At 37.2% G+C, this 21,565-nt stretch overlaps 1 protein-coding gene across 9 annotated transcripts in view; it reads left to right on the top strand.

The window, feature by feature from the left end:
* XRN2 (5'-3' exoribonuclease 2) overlaps positions 1-21,565 on the top strand; it is an 87,272-nt gene that overhangs the window by 59,659 nt on the left and 6,048 nt on the right. For 6 of the 9 annotated variants that reach the window (XM_009216638.2, XM_009216637.2, XM_021921301.1 and 3 more), the window contains 5 exons: positions 2,433-2,501; positions 2,585-2,716; positions 5,339-5,466; positions 17,810-17,917; positions 19,807-19,870. In XM_009216638.2, the coding sequence (XP_009214902.1) occupies positions 2,433-2,501; positions 2,585-2,716; positions 5,339-5,466; positions 17,810-17,917; positions 19,807-19,870 (501 nt within the window). The remainder of the gene's footprint in view (positions 1-2,432; positions 2,502-2,584; positions 2,717-5,338; positions 5,467-17,809; positions 17,918-19,806; positions 19,871-21,565) is intronic. The other 3 variants (XM_009216639.2, XM_017945062.1, XM_003905134.4) reach the window with 1 other exon arrangement.

The following is a 21,565-nucleotide window of genomic DNA, read 5'->3' as shown; positions in this document are numbered from 1 at the left end:
CCCTGTAACCAATCCTGTCTCATCTTAAACCGCAGCCTCTTGGATGATGTTTTCCTTGGTCCTCGGGTGAAATAATTCCCATCCTTCCCCTTCCCTCCCCCCAGTACACACATACCTTTAGCCTACGCTGACAAAGATGTTTGTATGGAAGGTGTATAGACACACATGCTTTGACTCAGCATCTTTTCTGTGCCTGTTGTTGCATTTTTCTACTTTCTTCCTTATTTCTCTTATTAGAAGGGGAGGCAGGCCTGATGCCTGGCGGTGTGCATAACCCCCCTCCCACCATGAACCATGCATGCAATAGATATTCTAACAGTTTGGCAAACTGCTAAAAAAAGCCCTGCTGAAACACAGATACCTGCTTCAAAACACTATTTGCAAGTCTTGCTTTGTTACTTGACTTTTTATCTGCAAAGCCCTAACGAGCCCAAATACTTAAGTACCATTTTCTGTCATCCTCTTAATTTATTGCTGTCTGTCCTACCTTGCCCTGCCCCATGCCATCTTGCCAGTAGAAAAAAATCTGAGCTAAAGACAGTTGCCAGTGAAGAGTGAGTTTTAAGAAGAACCAGTTGAGTAATAAGTATTGTTCAGCTGTTTTTGAGCTCATGGTACATTTATTGTAAGTGAATCCATTTTTGTGTACTTAAATTTAAAACGAAAATTTCTGTAAAGCGGGTGGACTCTAGTTAAAGCGGCAGTATTCAAAAAGAAAATAGCTAACTAAAAATGTCAACCAGGTTAATAAAACTCTTCTTAAAAACCTTTTTAACTGACTGTAAGTGTAAGTGTAATCATTGGAGGAATTTTGAAAAATAAAAAAAGGAAACAAGTTACTAACTTACAGAGAAAAATCACTGATAATCGATTGATGAATATGTCTAGTCTGTTGTATATATGTTTCCCATGTCATTAAGGTCATTAAGTATTCTGTTACTAAATTTTTGGGGTTTTTTTGTTTTTGTTTTTGAGACGGAGTCTCCTTCTGTCGCCCAGGCTGGAGTGCAGTGGCACGGTCTTGACTCACGGCAGCCTCCACCTCCCGGGTTCACACCATTCACCTGCCTCAGCCTCCTGAGTAGCTGGGACTACAGGTGCCCGCCACCACACCTGGCCAACTTTTTGTATTTTTAGTAGAGACGGGGTTTCACCGTGTTAGCCAGGATAGTCTCGATCTCCTGACCTTGTGAGCCACCGCGCCTGGCCTTCTGTTATTAAATTTTTAAAAATGTTATCTGAGTTCTTCCTAAAAAGGAAGAACTCCAGTGTTTTAACCAGTCCGCTATTATTCATACACTTGGGTTTTACAGTCTTTGAAACATTGTGAATAATAGTGTTATAAGCATCCTTAAGTATAAATCTGGTGTATAACCAGAGTCCTGGAAGAAGCATTGCTGTGTCAGAAGACAGACTTAGGTACTTACCAACCTTTGGGATAGGTACACACACACATACCGCTACCACCGCCATCACCACCAGAAAAGAAGTTCAGCCCAGCTTATACTCAAAGCCTGAGTGTATATCTTTTAAAAATTGGCATATTGGCCGGGCACGGTGGCTCATGTCTGTAATCCCATTGCTTTGGGAAGCTGAGGTGGGTGGGTCTTATGAGTCCAGGAGTTCAAGACCAGCCTGGGCAATGTGGGGAAACCCTGTCTCTACAAAAATTTTAAAAATTAGCCGGGCGTGGTGTTGCATACATATAGTCTCACCAGTGATGGAGACTGAGGTGAGAGGATCTCTGAGCCTGGGACGTTGAGACTGCAGTGAGCTGTGAGTTGCCACTGCACTCCAGCCTAGGCAACAGAGTGAGACCTGTCTCAAAAAAAAAAAAAAAAAGCATATTTGTGTAGTTGTCAAATGGTGAAAATTATTAAAATCACACATTAGGAGAGAAGGATACGAGGGTCCAACTGTGAAGTTCAATTTTTTTTTTTTTGTAATTCCCCCCCACACCCCATAGATTTCTTAGCAATTTGTGTGCATTTTTTGATTTTGCAAATATTTCTATTGGTATATCAATTATTAAAATAGGGGCTAATCTGCCTCAAGATGCTTAGGGGTTTTTGCCATGGACTGAACAAAATTAAAGGTTATTTTATTTTTATTTTTTGTTGTTATAAACCTCTTCGACCTGTCTACAATATCATATTGAAATTTGAGTTGGGGCAATGTCTGTTATTTCTCTGTCATCACCAATAGTTAGCTAGAGCATGACTTTTCCCACAGAGAAAAAGTTACATGAAGGTTATATGTACCAGGAATTAGAGACAGTTTGGTGAGGAAGATATTTAGCCATTTGGCAAACCCATTTATTAACTAAAATAATTTTTGGAGAGGACTTAAACATGAAAAATACCTCAGTCTACATGATAATTAAGACAGGCTAATACAATCAGATCATTGAATTGTTTCTTGTTCTTTTCCAGTATTAATTTTAAAGACCCACAGTTTGCTGAAGATTACATTTTTAAAGCTGTAATGCTTCCAGGAGCAAGGTAACAACAGTAAATTACCTAGGTTTATTTTGTACAAATGGTTTTCATCCCTGTTACTAAGGGTTGTCTTTTTAAATGGTCAGAAAACCAGCAGCAGTACTGAAACCTAGTGACTGGGAAAAATCCAGCAATGGACGGCAGTGGAAGCCTCAGCTTGGCTTTAACCGTGACCGGAGGCCTGTGCACCTGGATCAGGCAGCCTTCAGGACTTTGGGGTGAGTTGTCAGTTTCTAGCCCTTGTGTATTTTGCTTTTTCTGAATCATCTCTCAAGACAAGTCAGTATTTATGCCATAATTTTTTTTTTTTTAAACTCTATGAAAATACGGGGTTTGGGCCAGGTGCGGTGGCTCACTCCTGTAATCCCAGCACTTTGGGGGGCCGAGGCAGGCAGATCATGAGGTCAGGAGATCGAGACCGTCCTGGCTAATATGGTGAAACCCCATCTCTACTAAACAAAATACAAAAAATTAGCCGGGCGTGGTGGCGGGCACCAGTAGTCCCAGCTACTTGGGAGGCTGAGGCAAGGGAATGACGTGAACCCAGGAGGTGGAGCCTGCAGTGAGCCGAGATCACGCCACTGCACTCCAGCCTGGGCGACAGAGCAAGACTCCGTCTCAACAAAAAAAGAAAAAAAAGAAATACTCAGTTTGTTTCACACTTACATTTTTGTCTCACCACCACGGCTGACCACCACTACTACTATGTCCTCTCATAACATTGCTTACATACTTAAAACCAAGCAAAGAGTGGAGCTCCATCTTTAAAACCTAAACAGGCATTTTGGACAACACATTATTGTACGCCACAAATATCTAACAGACCATAAAATACAACTGTTTTGTAGATATTTTAATAACTTTGATGCTGCTCTGCTTTTCTTCATTTTTAAAAATTCACTTCTCCATTTATGTATTGCTGTATGTATTGCATGAGAATTCTATTGCTTTCTCTAAGATGTTTTACTATTTTTCTGACTGTTACTTCAAGGGAATAAAATCTCCTCTTTACCCGCAAGAAAGTTTTAGCTGAATTAATTAATGTATGATGGAGACTCTTTTTCAAGTATTGACCAATACATTGGTATGGAAGCCTCCAGTCTCTTAAATTTTTGTTTGCCCAGTGCTTGAACAGTGGTATCTCATAGTTGCTTGAATTGGCATTTCCCTGCCTACTGAAATTATCTTTTAATATGTTTATTAGTCATTTGTATTTCCTCTTCTATGAATTTTTGATTTTTATCCTTTGCCCTTATTAGTTACTGAATTGTCTTTTTCCTAGCTGTAGAGATACTATAGAGAGAGGGGACTTGTAAACAATAGCAGGTAAAGCTGGTATAGAAAGAGCAACAGGCTTGCCATAATATTAATGAGTTAGGATTCATGCACTACTAATGATAACTTATAAATAGATATTTCCAATTAGTGGGGAAAACTTAAGATTCAGAAAATTGTTTAGGCAGAAGGTCACCATCAGCATGTAATTTATACAACAAATATTAAGAGGGATAGTGTGGCAGAGTGATTAAGAGCATGGGCTTTAGATCTTAAATGTCTGGATTCAGATACCTTTTTTTTTAAACCACTTAATATATTTGTGAACTTTACTGAACTACTCTATGCCTCCATTTCTTTATGCCTGAAGTGGAGACAGTAATTATACCTACATATTCTTAAAATTATGAAGTTGTAAGAATTAAGTGAGCCCAATGTCTGTCACGCGCTTAGGGTAGTTCCTAAACACTATGTAAATGTTAGCTGTTATTGTCATTGTTTTGGAAAGTCTTCATTCTTAGTAGCAGTAAAAGAAATGCAGATTTGAAATAGTCCTAAGATAACTTTTTTGCATTATTTCAGCTATTTTGGAAAGCAACATAGTATTTCCTCTAAATAGAGCAGTGAGTTCAGAAGATACTCTTAACCTTTGGTCCAAATTCCTACCTCTTGGATTTGTAAGGAGGAAGTAATTTTAGATGAGCATAATTATATGCCCAAATATTTCTATTGTATTGTAATCTATACTACTAGTACAAAATGAGAGAAATGGTTTAGTAAAGTGTAAGACATCAACATAGTAAAGTATTCTATAGGTTTATGTGTTAGAATTACAAAGATGGGCCGGGCGCGGTGGCTCATGCCTATAATCCCAGCACTTTGGGAGGCCAAGGCGGTCGGATCACAAGGTCAGGAGATCAAGACCATCCTGGCAAACACGGTGAAACCCCGTCTCTACTAAAAAAAGCACACAAAAAAAAATTAGCCGGGCATAGTGGCAGGCGCCTATAGTCCCAGCTTCTCAGGAGGCTGAGGCAGGAGAACAGTGTGAACCCGGGAGGCGGCGGAGCTTGCAGTGAGTGGAGATCGTGCCACTGCACTCCAGCCTGGGCGACAGAGCGAGACTCCGTCTCAAAAAAAAAAAAAAAAAAAGAATTACAAAGATGAAGAAAAGACATAGGCAAGTATTTGATATAGTAAATTAAAAATAGCAAGATGTAGAGTAGTCATGTATACAGTGATAGCAAGAACATGGATCCTTAAGGATGAAACTGAAACATAATGCAAAAAAAGAAAAACATTCAAATTTTTTTTGTGTGATGTAAGTTGTAAATATTTAAGTGGTTATCAATTAAGAGTCTTGGTGTGGCAGATGAACATTTCCTCTCACTATTACCATTATGTAGTTTTGAGCTTTAATTATAAACCACCTTTTTGTTTGTATTATCTTGATCAGATCTGTTAGTGAAGACATGGCTGTGAGCATTTGTTTTATTTGTGTCAGCTGTGTTATGATGGGTATATCACTATATAATTTTTTTTTCTTGTGTTGGGTCCTTTTATAGCCATGTTATGCCAAGAGGCTCAGGAACTGGCATTTACAGCAATGCTGCACCACCACCTGCAACTTACCAGGGAAACTTATACAGGCCGCTTTTGAGAGGACAAGCCCAGATTCCAAAACTTATGTCAAGTAAGCTTTTACAAATCGGTTATTTTACATTATGAATTAAATATCACAGCAAAGGTTGGTTTCTAATCTTTGTTGCTGAAAAAGATTTGTTGTATCAGTGCAGACAGTGAACTTTAAAAACATGTCAGTTAGAAGAGTTGTAAGAGAATACCTTATGTAAAATCTTTCATATATTTTTTATCTTTATTTTTGTGGGTACATTGTAGCTGTATATATTTATAGGATATATGAGATATTTTGACACAGGCATACAATGAGTAATAATCACGTCAGGGTAGATGGGGTATCCATCACCTCTAGCATTTATCCTTTGTGTTAGAAACAGTCCAATTATACTCTTAGTTATTTTGAAATGTACAATTATTGACTATAGTCATCCTGCTATGCTATCAAATACTAGATCTTATTCATTATTTCTAACTATTTTTTGATAGCCATTAACCATCCTCCCTTCCCTAACCCTTCCCCTACTGCCCTTCCCAGCCTCTGGTAACCATCCTTCTACTCTCTGTCTCTGTGAGTTCAATTGTTTTAATTTGTAGCCCCCACAAATAGTGGGAACATGCAAAGTTTGTCTTTCTGTGCCTGGCTTGTTTCACTTAACATAACGACCTCCATTTCCATCCACGTTGTTACAGGTGACAGGATCTCATTCTTTTTTGTGGCTGAACAGTACTCCATTGTGTATATGTGCCACATTTTCTTTATCCAGTCATCTGTTGATGCACACTTAGGTTGCTTCCAAATCTTGGCTACTGTGAATAGTGCTGCAGTAAATGTGGGAGTGCAGATGTCTCCTTGATGTACTGATTTCCCTTTTTTGGGGTGTATACCTAGCGTTAGGGATTGCTGGATCATATGGTAGCTCTATACTAATTTACATTCCCACCAGTGGTCTACGAGGGTTCCCTTTTCTCCACATCCTTACTGGCATTTGTTATTGCCTGTCTTTTGGATAAAAGCCATTTTAACTGGGGCAAGATGATACCTCATTGTAATTTTGATTTTCATTTCTCTGGTGATAATGATGTTGAGCAACTTTTTATGTACCTGTTTGCCATTTGTATGTCTTCTTTTGTGAAATGTCTGTTCAGATCTTTTGCCCACTTTAAAATTAGGTTACGTTTTTTTCCTATAGAGTTGTTTGAACTCCTTACATATTCTGGTTATTAAACTCTTGTCAAATGGATAGTTTGCAGATATTTTCTCCCATTCCATGGGTTGTCTCTTCACTTTGCTGATTGTTTCCTTTGCTGTGCAGAAGCTTTTTAACTTGATGTGATCACATTGGTTCATTTTTGCTTTGGTTGCCTGTGCTTGTGGGGTATTGCTCAAGAAATGTTTGCCCAAACCAATATCCTAGAGATTTTCCCCAAAGTTTCGTTGTAGTAGTTTCATAGATTTTAGTCTTTAAACTATTTTTATTTGATTTTTGTGTATGATGAGAGATAAAGTTATAGTTTTATTCTTCTGCATATGGATATCCAGTTTTCCCAGCACCATTTATTGAAGAGACTGTCGTTTCCTCAGTGTATGTGCTTGGTTCCTTTGTCGAAAATGCGTTCACTGTAGATGTATGGATTTATTTCTGGGTTCTCTGTTGTGTTCCATTGGTGTGGGTTATCTGTTTTTATGCCAGTACCATACTGTTGTGGTTACTATTGCTCTATAGTATAATTTGAAGTCAGGTAATGTGATTATTCCAGCTTTTTTCTTTTTGCTCATGATAACTGATTATTCTTGGTCTGTTTTTCATCTTGACTATATATAGTTAAATGAATAAGATAATTTGGATTTCTTCCTTAATCTTCACTTACAAATCTGTTTCTCAGTTAATAGGCAAAAAAAGTATGTGGAAATGATTGCAATTTATTTCATTAATACAAGTATAATTAAATCAGATGTGATAGATATGGATTGTCATCACTTAGTTGCCTGAAAGACAAAGGTGTCCCTTTCTTGATTCAAATTGTATCTCAGTATTACCTACAGTATAGCCAGGCACTGCTTTAGGTGGACTATACCTTTAACCCCATAGTTCTGGAAGACCTTAGTCTTTCCTTAACCCCTCATAATCTGTTCTGTGCACAGGTCAGAAATGTTGACCACAAAAATAATTAACATGGCATTTGGATTGCAGTGGGAAAGGGAAAAGATAGTTGAATGTTAGATTTCGTAGATTTTATATTAATTTTAAATTGTATCCCCATTTAATGTTATTTTTGAGCTCCATTGTCATGCCCATTTATCAAAGAAGTATAAGTCATGTGCCAGTGTCTCAAAACAAATGTCTTCATGAAGGCTTTGTTTCTCCATTCCTGGTTGTCTGGTTGCTACAAGGGCAGCATAGGGGAGAAGAAACAGTGTGGCAGGATGCTCAAGTTTGTTAAATCTGAGTGTCATATCATTAAAACATTTTTTTCTGATTGTTTGAAATATTTCATAAAAATTTGATTTCCAAAACACAGAGTGATACTTTGTTATAGACACCCCTCAGAGCTGTTTTTAAACCGAAGCTGTACTTATTAAAGAATGTGCCAGGTTAAAAATGGATAATTGATGGGAAATATTTGTACTATGCACCTAGCACTGTTGTAATGCCAGTTAATTTACACACCAGAAGTCCAGATTTTCTGGATATAGTACCCAAGAAGAAATTGGTTCTATAGGTCTTACTCTTTCAGGGCCCTCTGTTTTTAGTGTATTCACTCTCTATCTCTGTCCCTCTCTCTGGCCGTATAGCTTTGCTATATGGCTTAATGACACTGAGTGGAGCTTTGTGAGACTCAATCATGAAAACTATGGACTTCTATTCAGTGAAGCACAGAAGGGATACAGAGGTACAGAGTCAGTGGTCCTGTGGGAATCTGCTTGGTGCAGTGGTTAACAGCTGCTTCCCATAAGATTTAGCAAATAACATTTCTAGGTATTTCCATATATTCAGTATCAAGTCATACCATGTACAACAGGAGAGTCTAATCATTTTAAATGAACTATCTTTGCCGTAAGATTTTACCAATAAATGGTGAAAGCATATCCAACGTATTTTTAAAGCCAGCTGTTATTGACACATTCCTATCCATTTCTTTTTTCTTGTTAACTCTTTACCATTTACATGGATACCATGGCCTTCTGCTTCTAGCAGAAGGATCCTGTTCCAATAATAGGGAAAGAAAGAAGCCAGGTTCTTTTATTTATTAGCTTTACACCAAAGGAGAGAATTTCATGCCCTTAGGGGCCTACAGTTCTATAGTTCTTGGTCTGCCTTCTTTGGAAACAGACAACTCTTGTTTGCATCTGTGCATTTTATTTCAAATAGTGGAGTCCCCTCTCTACTTTTATTAATATTACTTTGGTTAAGTAACTCCTTATTTGCCATTGTTGTGGCTGTTACTAGATTTAATGTGTACTTACAAAGTACAAAATACTTACAAACAGACTTTAATTAGAATCTATTCCAGTTAGAATATCTTTATTTCAGTTATATCATGAAAAAATTGGGCAATATGTTTTGTAAAGTAGGGATTGATTTAGAGCAAGAAACAAGTACCCTCTGCCTGGTGACTTGTAAACATTGACTCAACTGAGGATTAGTGCTGGGACTCTAATGACATTTAACATCTTTTCAAAGGGCGTAGGAATGGGAGGAGTGAAAAAGTTTATGGACAAAAAATTGGCAATCATGTGGTATTTAAATTGAGCCCAAAAGTGGGAAATTTGGGCTACTCTAGGCTGAGAGAAAACAATGAGCTTTGAAGTACATGGCAAGTAGTTGGGTGGTATTAAGCATAGCATAACTGATACAAAATTAGACTGGGAGCATACTTGGAACAGATTACGAGGGGAAGAAAACTAATTTAAAAAACTTTTAAAATGCATTTTTAACTACAGTACATGTTAATTGAATAAAATGTGGCATGTAGCAATAAAACATAGAAAACATCAGTAATTCCATAGTCCTGAAATAAGCAGTGTTTCTTTTTATTATTTCATGTGTCCAAGTTTTGAAAATTAGATTATTGTATATGTATTTTTACATATACTTTTTTATTGAAATGTAACATATATAAAGTGCCAAATTGAACTGTACAGTTTAGTTTTTATGAAATGGATATATTCATGTATCCACCATTCAGATTCAGTGGAAACGCATCAGTCCTCAGAAGCCCCCCATTGTGTCCTTTCCTGGCACTACTCCCATTAAAGGGAACCGCTATCCTGACTGCAGTTATCATAGTATCATACATTACCTTTTTGTTTTTTTAACTTTACCTAATAGTTTAAAAAGCTACTACATGACTACCCTTTTAAAAGCTTGCCTTTTTTTCAATCTTTGTCTCTGAGATTTATATTGCTTGTAGCAGTAGTTCATCCATTTTCTTTTTCTTTTTTCTTTTTTTTTTTTGTCTCCCTGAAATGGAGTCTTGCTCTGTCGCCCAAGCTGGAGTGCAGTGGCGCGATCTTGGCTCACTACAGCCTCCACCTTCTAGGTTCAAGCAATTCTGCCTCAGCCTCCCGAGTAGCTGGGGTTACAGGCTTATGCCACCACACCCGGCTAAGTTTTGTATTTTTAGTAGAGATGGGGTTTCATCGCGTTGGCCAAGCTGGTCTCCAACTCCTGACCTCGTGATCCGCACGCCTTGTCCTCACAAAGTGTTGAGATTACAGGCATGAGCCACCGTGCCCAGCAGTTCATCCATTTTCGTTGCTTATAGTGTTGAATCATAGGACTATATCACCATATATTTACCTATCCAGTAGGAATAACGTTTGGGTTGGTTTCTGGTTTAAGGTTGCTGGATTGGACTGCTGTGAAACCTGTGCGTCCTTCGATGCACACATGTAAACACTCATGATAGGTAATGTACTCCATAGGAGTGGAATTGCAAGATTGTAGGATTGTGTGTATGTTCAGCTTTAGTGAATGAAAGTGTCAGGCACATTTCCCAAATGACATTCAGTTTGTATGAATTTACACTCCTTCAGCAGTGGAGGAGAGTTCTGGTTGCTTCATATTGTTGCCAACCCTTGATGTTATCAGTCTTTGCACTTTTAGCCATTTGACTAAGCAGGGAGTGGGTATCTCACCGAACTTTTAGTTAGCATCTTCCTGGTGACTAATTAGAGCAGTTTAAAAAATGTTTATTAACCATTTGGATATTTTTGTTTGTGTGATGTTCAAGGTTTGTGTGGTTTACATTGGGTTGTCTATCTTTTTGTTTTGTAGACGTTCTTATATTCTGGTTATGAGAGTAGTTTTATATTGGAAATATCTTTTTCCACTTGACAATTTGCCTTTTCGCTTTTTTATTGGTGTCATATGATGAATAGAGGTTTATGCCAGCATTTAGGGAATGTGGGTGAAGGGGATGTGGGAATTCTTTATACTCATCTTGTAACTTTTAAGTCTGAAATCATCACAGTAAAAAATTCAGAAAAAAAAGGACAAAAAGAATCAATACTATATAATTGATGTGTTTTGATGTTTTAAGTAACAGTATCTTAAATATCATTTTGTAATTGCTTGTTTGTATATAAAGTTGATTTTTTCAACTTCATTGAAAATTTGTTTTCAGTATTTGTTTCTGACACCTTTACTAGATTCATTTCTTCTAATAGTTTGTATGTTCTTTTGAATTTTTTTGTGTACACAATTACGTCATCTCCAAGTAGTGACCATTTTATTTATTTATTTTCTAATCTTAATGCCTTTTTTGTTTTTGTTTTGCTTTATTGCACGAGCTAGGACCTCTCATAATTAATAGAAGTGATGATGGTAGATATGCTCATTTCATTCCCAATCAGTTTTAAGGGGGAAACTTTTACTATTTCATCATTAAATATGTTTGCGGCAGTTTTTTTCTTTGTAGATAACCTTTATCAGATTGAGGAAGTTCTTCTATTCTTTGTTTCTAGTGGGTATTGAATTTTATCAGATGCTTTTTTTTTTTCTCTAAAACCTGGGGTTTGGTTTGTTGTTGTTTCTTTGTTGTGTTAATATGGTAAATTACACTGATTGATTTTCAAATGGTAAACCAACATGGCATTTCTGGAGTAAACCTAATTTCTGGAATATATATCATCATTTTTTATATGTCACTACATTCTGTATGTCACTGTATGGTGGGATTTTTAAAATCTATGTATTATGAGAGAGATTAGTTTTATTACTTTCCCTTTTTTGGATGTTCTGGGGTAGAGTTTTTTTGGCATTATAAAACAAGTTAGAAAATATTTTCTACATTTTTGTTCTCTGGGTTATCGTAAGAATGTTGTCATTTCTTAATTTTTAGAAGAATTCAGTGGTCAAGCCAGTTGGGCTTAGAGATTCCTTTATGAAAAAGTTTTCAATTATAGATTTTTTAGTACTGGCTTTTCAGATTTTTCAGTAATTCTTATGTTGGTTTTGGTAAGTTTTTTGTTGTTGTTGTTGGGAGTGTGCCCATTCTAAAATTTCAAATTTATTGCCAGAAATTGTTCGTAAGATTTTGAAATATATTTTTATAGCAGCATGATTTATAATCCTTTGGGTATATACCCAGTAATAAGATGGCTGGGTCAAATGGTGTTTCTAGTTCTAGATCCTTGAGGAATCGCCACACTGTTTTCCACAATGGTTGAACTAGTTTACAGTCCCACCAACAGTGTAAAAAGTGTTCCTATTTCTCCACATCCTCTCCAGCACCTGTTGTTTCCTGATTTTTTAATGATTGCCATTCTAACTGGTATGAGATGGTATCTCATTGTGGTTTTGATTTGCATTTCTCTAATGCCAAGTGATGATGGGCATTTTTTCATGTGTCTGTTGGCTATATGAATGTCTTCTTTTGAGAAGTGTCTGTTCATATCCTTTGCCCACTTTTTGATGGGGTTGTTTGTTTTTTTCTTGTAAATTTGTTTGAGTTCTTTGTAGATTCTGGATATTAGCCCTTTGTCAGATGAGTAGATTGCAAAAATTTTCTCCCATTCTGTAGGTTGCCTGTTCACTGATGGTAGTTTCTTTTGCTGTGCAGAAGCTCTTTAGTTTAATTAGATCCCATTTGTTAGTTTTGGCTTTTGTTGCCGTTGCTTTTGGTGTGTTTATTGCAGCACTATTTGCAATAACAAAGACTTGGAATCAACCCAGATGTCCATCAATGACAGACTGGATTAAGAAAATGTAGGGACATGGATGCAGCTGGAAACCATCATTCTCAGCCAACTATTGCAAGACCAGAAAACCAAACACCGCATGTTCTCACTCATAGGTGGGAATTGAACAATGAGATCACTTGGACACAGGAAGGGGAACATCACACACTGGGGCCTATTGTGGGGAGGGGGGAAAGGGGAGGGATAGCATTAGGAGATATACCTAATGTAAATGACGAGTTAATGGGTGCAACAAACCAACATGGCACATGTATACATATGTAACAAACCTGCACGTTGTGCACATGTACCCTAGAACTTAAAGTATAATAAAAAATAAAATAAAGTATATATTTAATGACTGTAAGACTCCAAAATTAAGTGCTGATACTGATAATATACAGTCACTCTTCATGATTAGCGTTGCTAGAAACTTTTTTTTTTTGAGAACCTATTTAATTTTACTGTTTTTTTTCCCCCCACTGAACTAACCTTTGACTTTCTTGATATATATATATATATATATATATATTTTTTTTTTTTTTTCCTTTTGCCTCCTCCATGTGCATTTGTTTTCTATTGATTTTACTTTTGTCTTCATCATTCTCTTCTACTTTTGGGGGGGATTAAATTGGTATTCTTTTCCAAGTTTTTGAGATGGAGAATTAGGTAATTTGTTTTTGGTCTTTTCCAATATATGTACTTCAGTGTTACAGATTTCTCTCTAATCACTTTAGACTTACCCCACAAAGTTTTGTCTCACATATTTATTATCATTTAGTTCATGGTATTTTCCGATTTTTATTTTTCATCATGTACCCATGGATTATTTAGAAGTATATTGCTTAATTTTTTTTAGTATCTAGGGCTTTTCTAATAATCTTTTAAAAATATATTTATTTCTTAACTGCAGGCTAAATTTCTAGAAATGGTATTGCTGGGTCAGAAGGTATGGTGAATTTCTAGACTTTTGGTCAATATCACCACATTAACCTCTAAATGAGAGTATACCAATTTATACTTCCTACAATAGCATATGAGAATGTCTAATATCCCACTCCCACCAATACCAGGTGTTATTTTTTAAAAGTTCTTGGGCGGGTGCAGTGGCTCACACCTGTAATCCAAGCACAAATTTAACCAGGCGTGGTGGTATGTGCCTCTAGTCTCAGCTACTCAGGAGGCTGTGGTGGGAGGATTGGTTGAGTCGGGGAGTTTGAGGCTGCAGTGAGCTATGATAGCGCCAGCCTGGGTAACAGCAAGACCCTGTGTCTTTAACATAAAATAAAGTTCTTGCTAATTTGATAAGAAATAATGTGTCTTTGTTTTAAGATAAGATTTTTCAATTGCTACTTTGGTCATATTTTTACTGACCAGTTTTTCTTTCGTAAGTTGGCTGTTCTTGTCCCTTGCTGATTTAATTTGGGCACTAGTCTGTTTGTTTATAAGGTTTTAAAAACTTTAGCAGAAGAATGAACCAGATAACATTTCCATTCTAGAACCACAACTCTGTGGGTTAAGGAGAGATGATGAGGGTCTGAACTACACTGTGGCAGAGTGGATCCAAAGTCCGGAAGGTGGGAGGAAGGGAAGGCTGAAAGTCTGGATAATTGAATATGAAGAGTGAGGAGGAGAGGGATAAGGGAATGAAGAGTCCTGTGTGTCCACTGTGGATGCCTGGGTGCTTCCTGAGGCCTTTCACAGACTTTGGAAACCCAAGATGGTGAAGGAATATGAAATAATGTGATGAGTGATTTGTGAGGGTCGGCGTGCCTGAAAGACATTAGAGGCATCTGTGCTAGGTGGTCATAGGAGTCAGGTTCTTGCTCAAGAGAGAGAGGACGTAGTTGGAGAGAAATTTGGGGATTGTCTGCATATAAACTAGAAATGTAAAAGCTCAAAAAAGATTTGAATAGATTAATAGATTTTGATTGCTCTTGGTTATAAGAAAACCTTGGAAAGCTTGGGTTAAGAGTTTGGACTTCCTAGAAGGCAACCATGTCATTTCACAAATCATTCCCTGATACTTTTGTAAGAAATGTATTGGATAAATAATTAGCTTGATCTAGAATGGTCATTAAAGTATGATAAGCTCAGGCAAATGCTGCAGACAACGAAAAAAGGAAATCTGATGTTTTCCTAATATTCTTTACACATAGTCCAACATATGATTTGTTGGTTTTTTTTTTTTTAGTCAGAGTCTTGCTCTGCCACCCAGGCTGGAGTGCAGTGGCACAATCTCAGCTCGCTGCACCTTTGCCTTCCAGGTTCAAGCAATTCTCCTGCCTTAGCCTCCCAAGTAGCTGGGATTACAAGTATGTACCACCATGCCCAGCTAATTTTTGTATTTTTAGTAGAGTCAGCGTTTTGCCATGTTGTGCAGGCTGGTCTCAAACTCCTGGCCTCAAGTGATCCACCCGCCTCAGCCTCCCAAAGTGTTGGGATTACAGGCGTGAGCCACCACGTCTGGCCTGTGGTTATTTTCTTTTAGTTTACTGTCATTAAGACTTCTGACATATTTGTTTTGTGATCTCGTTACTTCTAGATTCAATATTTATATAGAACCAGTCCTCACCTGTGTATCAATCCTTCATCCATTCTTCCATATGTAGCTATAAGAGGAAGAAAAACACAAAAGGGAGGAGATAGAGGGCAAGGAAAAGCATCTTTAAGATGATTCGGACTTGGATGGACGGGATTGTAAAGTGAATCTAAGCGCCATATCTCTCCATTTCTTCCTCTGGCTATGAGGGCAGAGAGGTACCTTTTTGTCCCTAGGGAGGTAGGCTTGACCAGGAAGGGGACCTGATTCATTTCGCCCAGGCTGTCACAGCTTCGAGAGCGCCTCTCCGCTCTTTCTGTCCCTCGACAGACCAGCTGAGCTCTTTGGAGTGATGTTGGGTTTTGGTTTGCGCTTCAGGAACCTCTGATACTGATTTTTACCTGATCCCTTCTCTTTATATTTTAAGTGCCAGATTTTGAGGGGCAGTATTATCCTTTTAAAAAGAGCAGAGATTCCAGTGTTTTAGCCAAGATGTTTTCTTATTTTCTCCCTATAAATCCTGTATTTGCCTAAATGTTTACAACTAAAATGTGTGTTATTTTTCTTTCCTATCCTAATTGGCTATGAGTAGTAATGTCAGTTGTAAACGTTTAAGATGTTGAGAGTAGTTGTTAAACCCCCATCCAACCTTGTTGAAACCCTAAGTTTCGGAGCCTCCTGATTAAGCAGCACAAAATCATGGGTGATTCTCCTCTGCTTCTTCTGAAATAAATTAATATGAAGTGCCATCTCAACCGACAGCATAAATGCATGTGAAACTTTGAGATTGCACAGTGTAGTAGAGAGTGGTTACGAAAACATAGCCCCTGGCCTCACTCTGACCCTTAATAGTTGTGTGACCTCTGACAGGTTTGGTCATTGCCCCAGTTTCCTCATTTCAAAACTAGTACAGAGGATAAGAATATTTATCTGACAAAATAACCAGACTAAATGAATTTAAGAAGCTAAGCACTTAAAATAGTACCTTGTATGTAGTAAGTACTGTGAAAGTATTAAGTGATAAAAGATCATCTTTTATAGAATTTTGAACTTTAAAATTTAGTCAAATAGCTTGTTTTAGTAAGATTGAGTTCTAAGGCATTTATTCAGTCTAAAGTATTTTTAGTGTAATCATTTTCGTGTAGTATGAAATTGCACTCAAGAAGGGCCATTTGGTCAAACTGACAACTCTCTGACAAACGTCTGCTGTAGGTGTTTCTTATTGTTGGTGTTTGATTTGTCTTTGATGTGTCAGTTTTGACTGATGAGTAATTGTCAGAGTACTGATAACTTGTTGGAGTCGAGTGTAGCCCTGAGTACTCAGTCTGAATAAAGCATTTGGTTTTTGTAGCCCAGAGAACCTTAAATGTGACTTCTCTTCATTTTAGTCTGTAAACTTGTCAGTTAGCCACATTGAAAAGTGATTTTTGCCTAGTGCAATCAGTAAACATGGAATCTTTTCTGTGATTGCCACGCTGATTAGGTAAATTGTCACTTGAGAAGCTATTGGCGAAGCTTGGTTTACATGGCCTTAGAGCTCTAGAAAAGGGATAAGTTGGCCGGGCGCGGTGGCTCAAGCCTGTAATCCCAGCACTTTGGGAGGCCGAGATGGGCGGATCACGAGGTCAGGAGATCGAGACCATCCTGGCTAACACGGTGAAACCCCGTCTCTACTAAGAAATACAAAAAATAGCCGGGCGAGGTGGCAGCACCTGTAGTCCCAGCTACTCGGGAGGCTGAGGCCGGAGAATGGCGTGAACCCGGGAGGCAGAGCTTGCAGTGAGCTGAGATCCAGCCACTGCACTCCAGCCTGGGCGACAGCGCGAGACTCCGTCTCAAAGAAAAGGGATAAGTTTTTAAAGACCAAAGGAAAAAATTAACTGTCATTTTTCTACTCTCGCCTGTACCTTCTGAAGTGCAATTCACTATCTCAGAATTTTTTTTCTTCCTCTCAAATGGATCTTCTGTTAGAGCCATACAAATGAATGATAATAAGTTTGTTTTACCATCTACTTCATTACAGATCAGCCAGGAAATATTTCTACTTTATGAATACTTCCAGGTTATATATGTTACTAAGAGCCATATAAAGAAATTTGGTTAAAAATAACCTTGAAATTTTTCTTTGAGCCTTTTTATTTTTCTTTTTGGATTGAAAACAAGGAGTGTTTTAATAATTGCATCAGAGTTTATTGAAAGTTTTGGAAAATTTGCTTAGGTTTTAACAAAAAACTTAATATTCGTATGTGCTGAATTTATATGGAAAAAAAAATTGTCCTGGCGGTGAGAGATAGAAAATGGAAAATAGAGAGGCAACTGGCACACTAGAAGTGATATATTAGGAACATTTGCTGTTTTTTAAGACATTTCTAGATGTATAGGTTAGACAATTATTTCCTCCTCCAAAAAAAGCATTTATACTTAGTAAACTTTACATTCCAGTTCTACTTAGAAATACTGCTGTGCTTAATCTAAGAATAGCATGTTTGAGTCTAATGAATATATATTACGGGTGTTGATGGCTTCATCTGCATTAGCACAGTTTCTAGGAGAAAATATACAAGTTTTTTTCCCGTCTTTGTTTTTCTTAAAACATTAGATTGTTTCTGAAGGTTTCTTTTAATGTAGCTGTATCTTTGTATTGTCTTCATTTGATTTTAACGTTATTAGGGAGCCACCGTGGAAGCTTTCATAAGTACCATGGAGAATGTGTATCCTGCGATTATACCATATATAAAGAGACACCAGGCAACCGCAATATGGAATTAAGTCCTAATGGTAAAAAAGGGTGTGTTTCCAGGGTAACCACAGTGATTCCAGGGGATGTGAAGTATAGAGGTAGACAGGGGTCCAGATGAATATTTGCTGTACTGCTTTTGACTTCTGTTTTTTACATTTGTAAATTTTGTATATATAAGGGCACTAAAATGAAATTCTTCTGGGAACATTTTAACTGATTCTCACTAAACTAATTTTGTACATGAGCTGAAAAAGTGGCTCAAACATTGATTTTACTTTCAGTAGATTACTTTCTCACAAATGGTAACTCATTGAAAGTCATATGTAAATGTATCTTAAATTTTTGCATAGAAATAAACCATACAAATGATTGCCATTATTGTAAGAATTTTTTACTTTTACAAAACTCTTCAGAAAATTGATTTTTTGATAGTGTATAGTCTGTAGTAATGACTCAGAACTTACTCTGGGCCTAGGGTGGGGAACTGTCTTCCTCTGTTTTCTGTGGAGTGTGTGGTAATCAGCATCCTCCACATTGTTACTCAGTTTGACTGCTAGTAGTTTGGTTTTTAAGAGATGAAAAAGGAACTTAATTCCAATTGACTAAAGATACTACCTTTTAATTCACAATGGGAATCTGCCTGGAAGTGACAGCTGGTGAAGGGCTTCCTGCACCTTTCTGAGAGGTATGTTTGGCACCCATGGGTATGGCTGCAGAAACTTTTCCAGCTGACCATGGACTGAGGTGGGAGTGGCTGTGGCAGCTGCAGATTGCCCACCTTCAGGTAGTTTGTCCACATAAAGAAAACTTTCTTCAGTATGGCCTTCTCAGGATGTCAAGATGTGAAGGAAGCCCAGGGCTGAGGCCACCAGTTGTGAGCTAGAATCATTGTGAGCAGCTAGATATTTTATTGATTCCATGTTCTTTGGTATGGGGCTTTTAAAGCGTGATTCTACTTTTTTCTTTCTCTCTCTCTCTCTTAAGTAAAAAACCATATATATTTTTGGTTTCTAACCAGAGATAAGCTATCAACTCTTCTATTCTTTAAGCAAGTAATTTTGAAAAGCATTTTTTAGTTTGTGTTTCTATTAAAATGTGAGCCTGAATACATTATGGTAAGCCTTGTTGTCCTTGGTCTCGGGAGTCTAGAGGAGGTTACTGTCCTCGCACGGTGATCTCATTAGACAACTTCTGGAACCAGCAGTTTTAATTAGGTCACAGCAGACCCCGCTGAAGGTGAAGTGACTGCAAGCTGTGGTTCGTTGATATAGACAGGCCCAGATGTTTCTTTCATCCCATATCCGTCAGTTTACATAGAAGAGCTGGAGCCATTTAATTGTTTCTTCTGGTTAGATGATGTTGCTAGTTCAGCTTTGTGTTACAAGAAAACTATCAGAAAAGATGGAGAAATGGGTGGTCCCTTCCTTAACCTGTTTTCTTGGTTTGTGTTGGAGAGATTGTGTGTGCTTTGTTTAATGTTAATGATAGCAATTTATGCCTTCAGAAGGAAAATTTCAGGATTTCTGTTGTAGATACTATTCATTCAGTTTGTATTAATTCTATTTATGGAAAAGAACTAAACCTTTCCTTTTGCACAGCATTTAAAATATAAATGTAAAAACTGTGCAAAATATATATATCTTTACTTACACACACACACACACACACACACACGATTATGTGAGTTTAGTGGCCAGGGATTACTAAACCTATTTTGTTATCAAAGGAAAAATAATAAAACAAAATTTTGCTGACCCTGTTAGTTACCTATCTTTATACGTTTGTGGCGTGTGTTATTATGATACTAGTTTATTTAGTTTACAGTCTTTCGCAGATTCTTTTCAAGAACTTTTAATTATAAAATATTGGGTAATTGAATATTGGTTACTTTAAAAAATCTTCTTAATCCTTTCTGTTTCTTTTTCAGATATGAGACCCCAGGATTCCTGGCGAGGTCCTCCTCCCCTTTTCCAGCAGCAAAGGTTTGACAGGTAATATTAAAGTAGACATGACTTTTAAGTACTTTCTGACACCAACATTTGGGGCTTACGGGTTTTATGGAAGCTAAAACCTCCGTGGTTTGAAATGTACTTTTTCCCACCAAAAACAGTTTCCCTTGTGCCTATCCTTTAAAAAGGAAGTATATAGCTAATACTTTGAATTAAAAGACTCATGTTTAATATACTTTCTTACTTTTCTTGGTTCTTTGCCTTTATTTTATTGATGCTTTTGAGATGCCCTGAAAAATGCAACACAGCTTAAAACGGTATTAGGTTTTGGTCAGGCTAAACAAATTTCTTTTTAGAAGGGTTGTGCAGCTTAATGAGGCATAACTAATGGTGTTCCACTTTTATCATTTCTGTGCGGGCAATGCAGCGTTAGTACAGACCAACCATTGATTCTTGCTGCAAACCTCTTGAAGTCCTAATCAGCTTCTTTGGTACAACTTTTTCAGGGCTGACAAGCCTATTGTAGGGCAGTGTCACTGTAGGTCAGTAGTTATTAGTTGCCACTGAAAACAGTTTCTTTAACTACTTAAGACTGAACTGAATTAAACGCAGAAGGGACTCAGAAGAGGATTATGGGATCTGCAGTCTAATAAGTACCATGGACTAGGAAGAATGTGACATGGTTTAATAACAAGGGATGTTTAACATGTATTCCTTCATTGATAAGTTGTATGCTCCTAAGTCAGATGGACTCTGTACGACAAGACAACTAGGCACGTTATGAATAATTAACTTCTGTAGAATAATTTTTAAAGGCCAGCTTTAAAATGCATCATTTCACGATGGTTTTGCCAACATCAGTAAATGCAAAAACAAATTAAGCCACATCATAATAAGGCTTTCTTTTTTGCCTTCCCAGTTTTAATCTGTTCTATTATCTTCTCCTCTGCCATGTTAACAATCTCTAATCTGTTCACATCTGAAATGAATAAAGTGTTTTTATAAATGGGGTTCTAAATGCAGCTCCCCTTTTAAGAAAACTTTATAACTCTTTAGAGACTCCAAAACTTCATTTCACTGTTATCTTCAAGAGGATAAAAGGAATCATGTTTTTCGATGTTTACTGATAGTATCAACTTAGTGCAAGTCTCATTAAATGTAGTACGACTAGCAATGTGTGTATTAATGTTTTGATTTTAGTATATTTTCTGAAAGCACACAGTATGTGCTGTTTCATTTTCCTCGGTACCACCAATTTTAAGCAGAAATTAAATGAGTAAGGGGTAAATTTTTCCTAAATTATATACTTGGTTTCCCTATCTTATTGCTCACTTTCCATACTGATGATAATGGCAAATGTTTGTCTGCTTACGAAATGTTAACACTGTTCACATCCTTTAATAAGAATGATTTCATTTATTCCTCCCAGCAATGCATTGAAATAGATGCTATTATTTTTACATTTTTGCAAATGAAGAAAGTGAGGCACAGAGAAGTTCAGCAGCTTACCTAAGGTCACTCTTTTGTGCCATTCTTTACCAAGAAACTTTTCACTGGAACAAAACTTACCAGAATATTTACTCTGAGCATAATATAAAGACGTAGGGACTTCAAAGGAAGTAAAGGATCTGTTTCCACTTCTAAGGCCCCAACAGCTTTCCTCCCCTCTGTTCACATTAAAAGTTTTCCTAAGATCGTCATCATTGTCCCTTCCCTTGCCCTGCTGTCCATCAGGTT

The sequence above is a fragment of the Papio anubis genome, chromosome 16, assembly GCF_008728515.1.
Source record: "Papio anubis isolate 15944 chromosome 16, Panubis1.0, whole genome shotgun sequence".
Taxonomy (NCBI): domain Eukaryota; kingdom Metazoa; phylum Chordata; class Mammalia; order Primates; family Cercopithecidae; genus Papio; species Papio anubis.
This window is presented reverse-complemented; position numbering and strand designations above follow the sequence as displayed.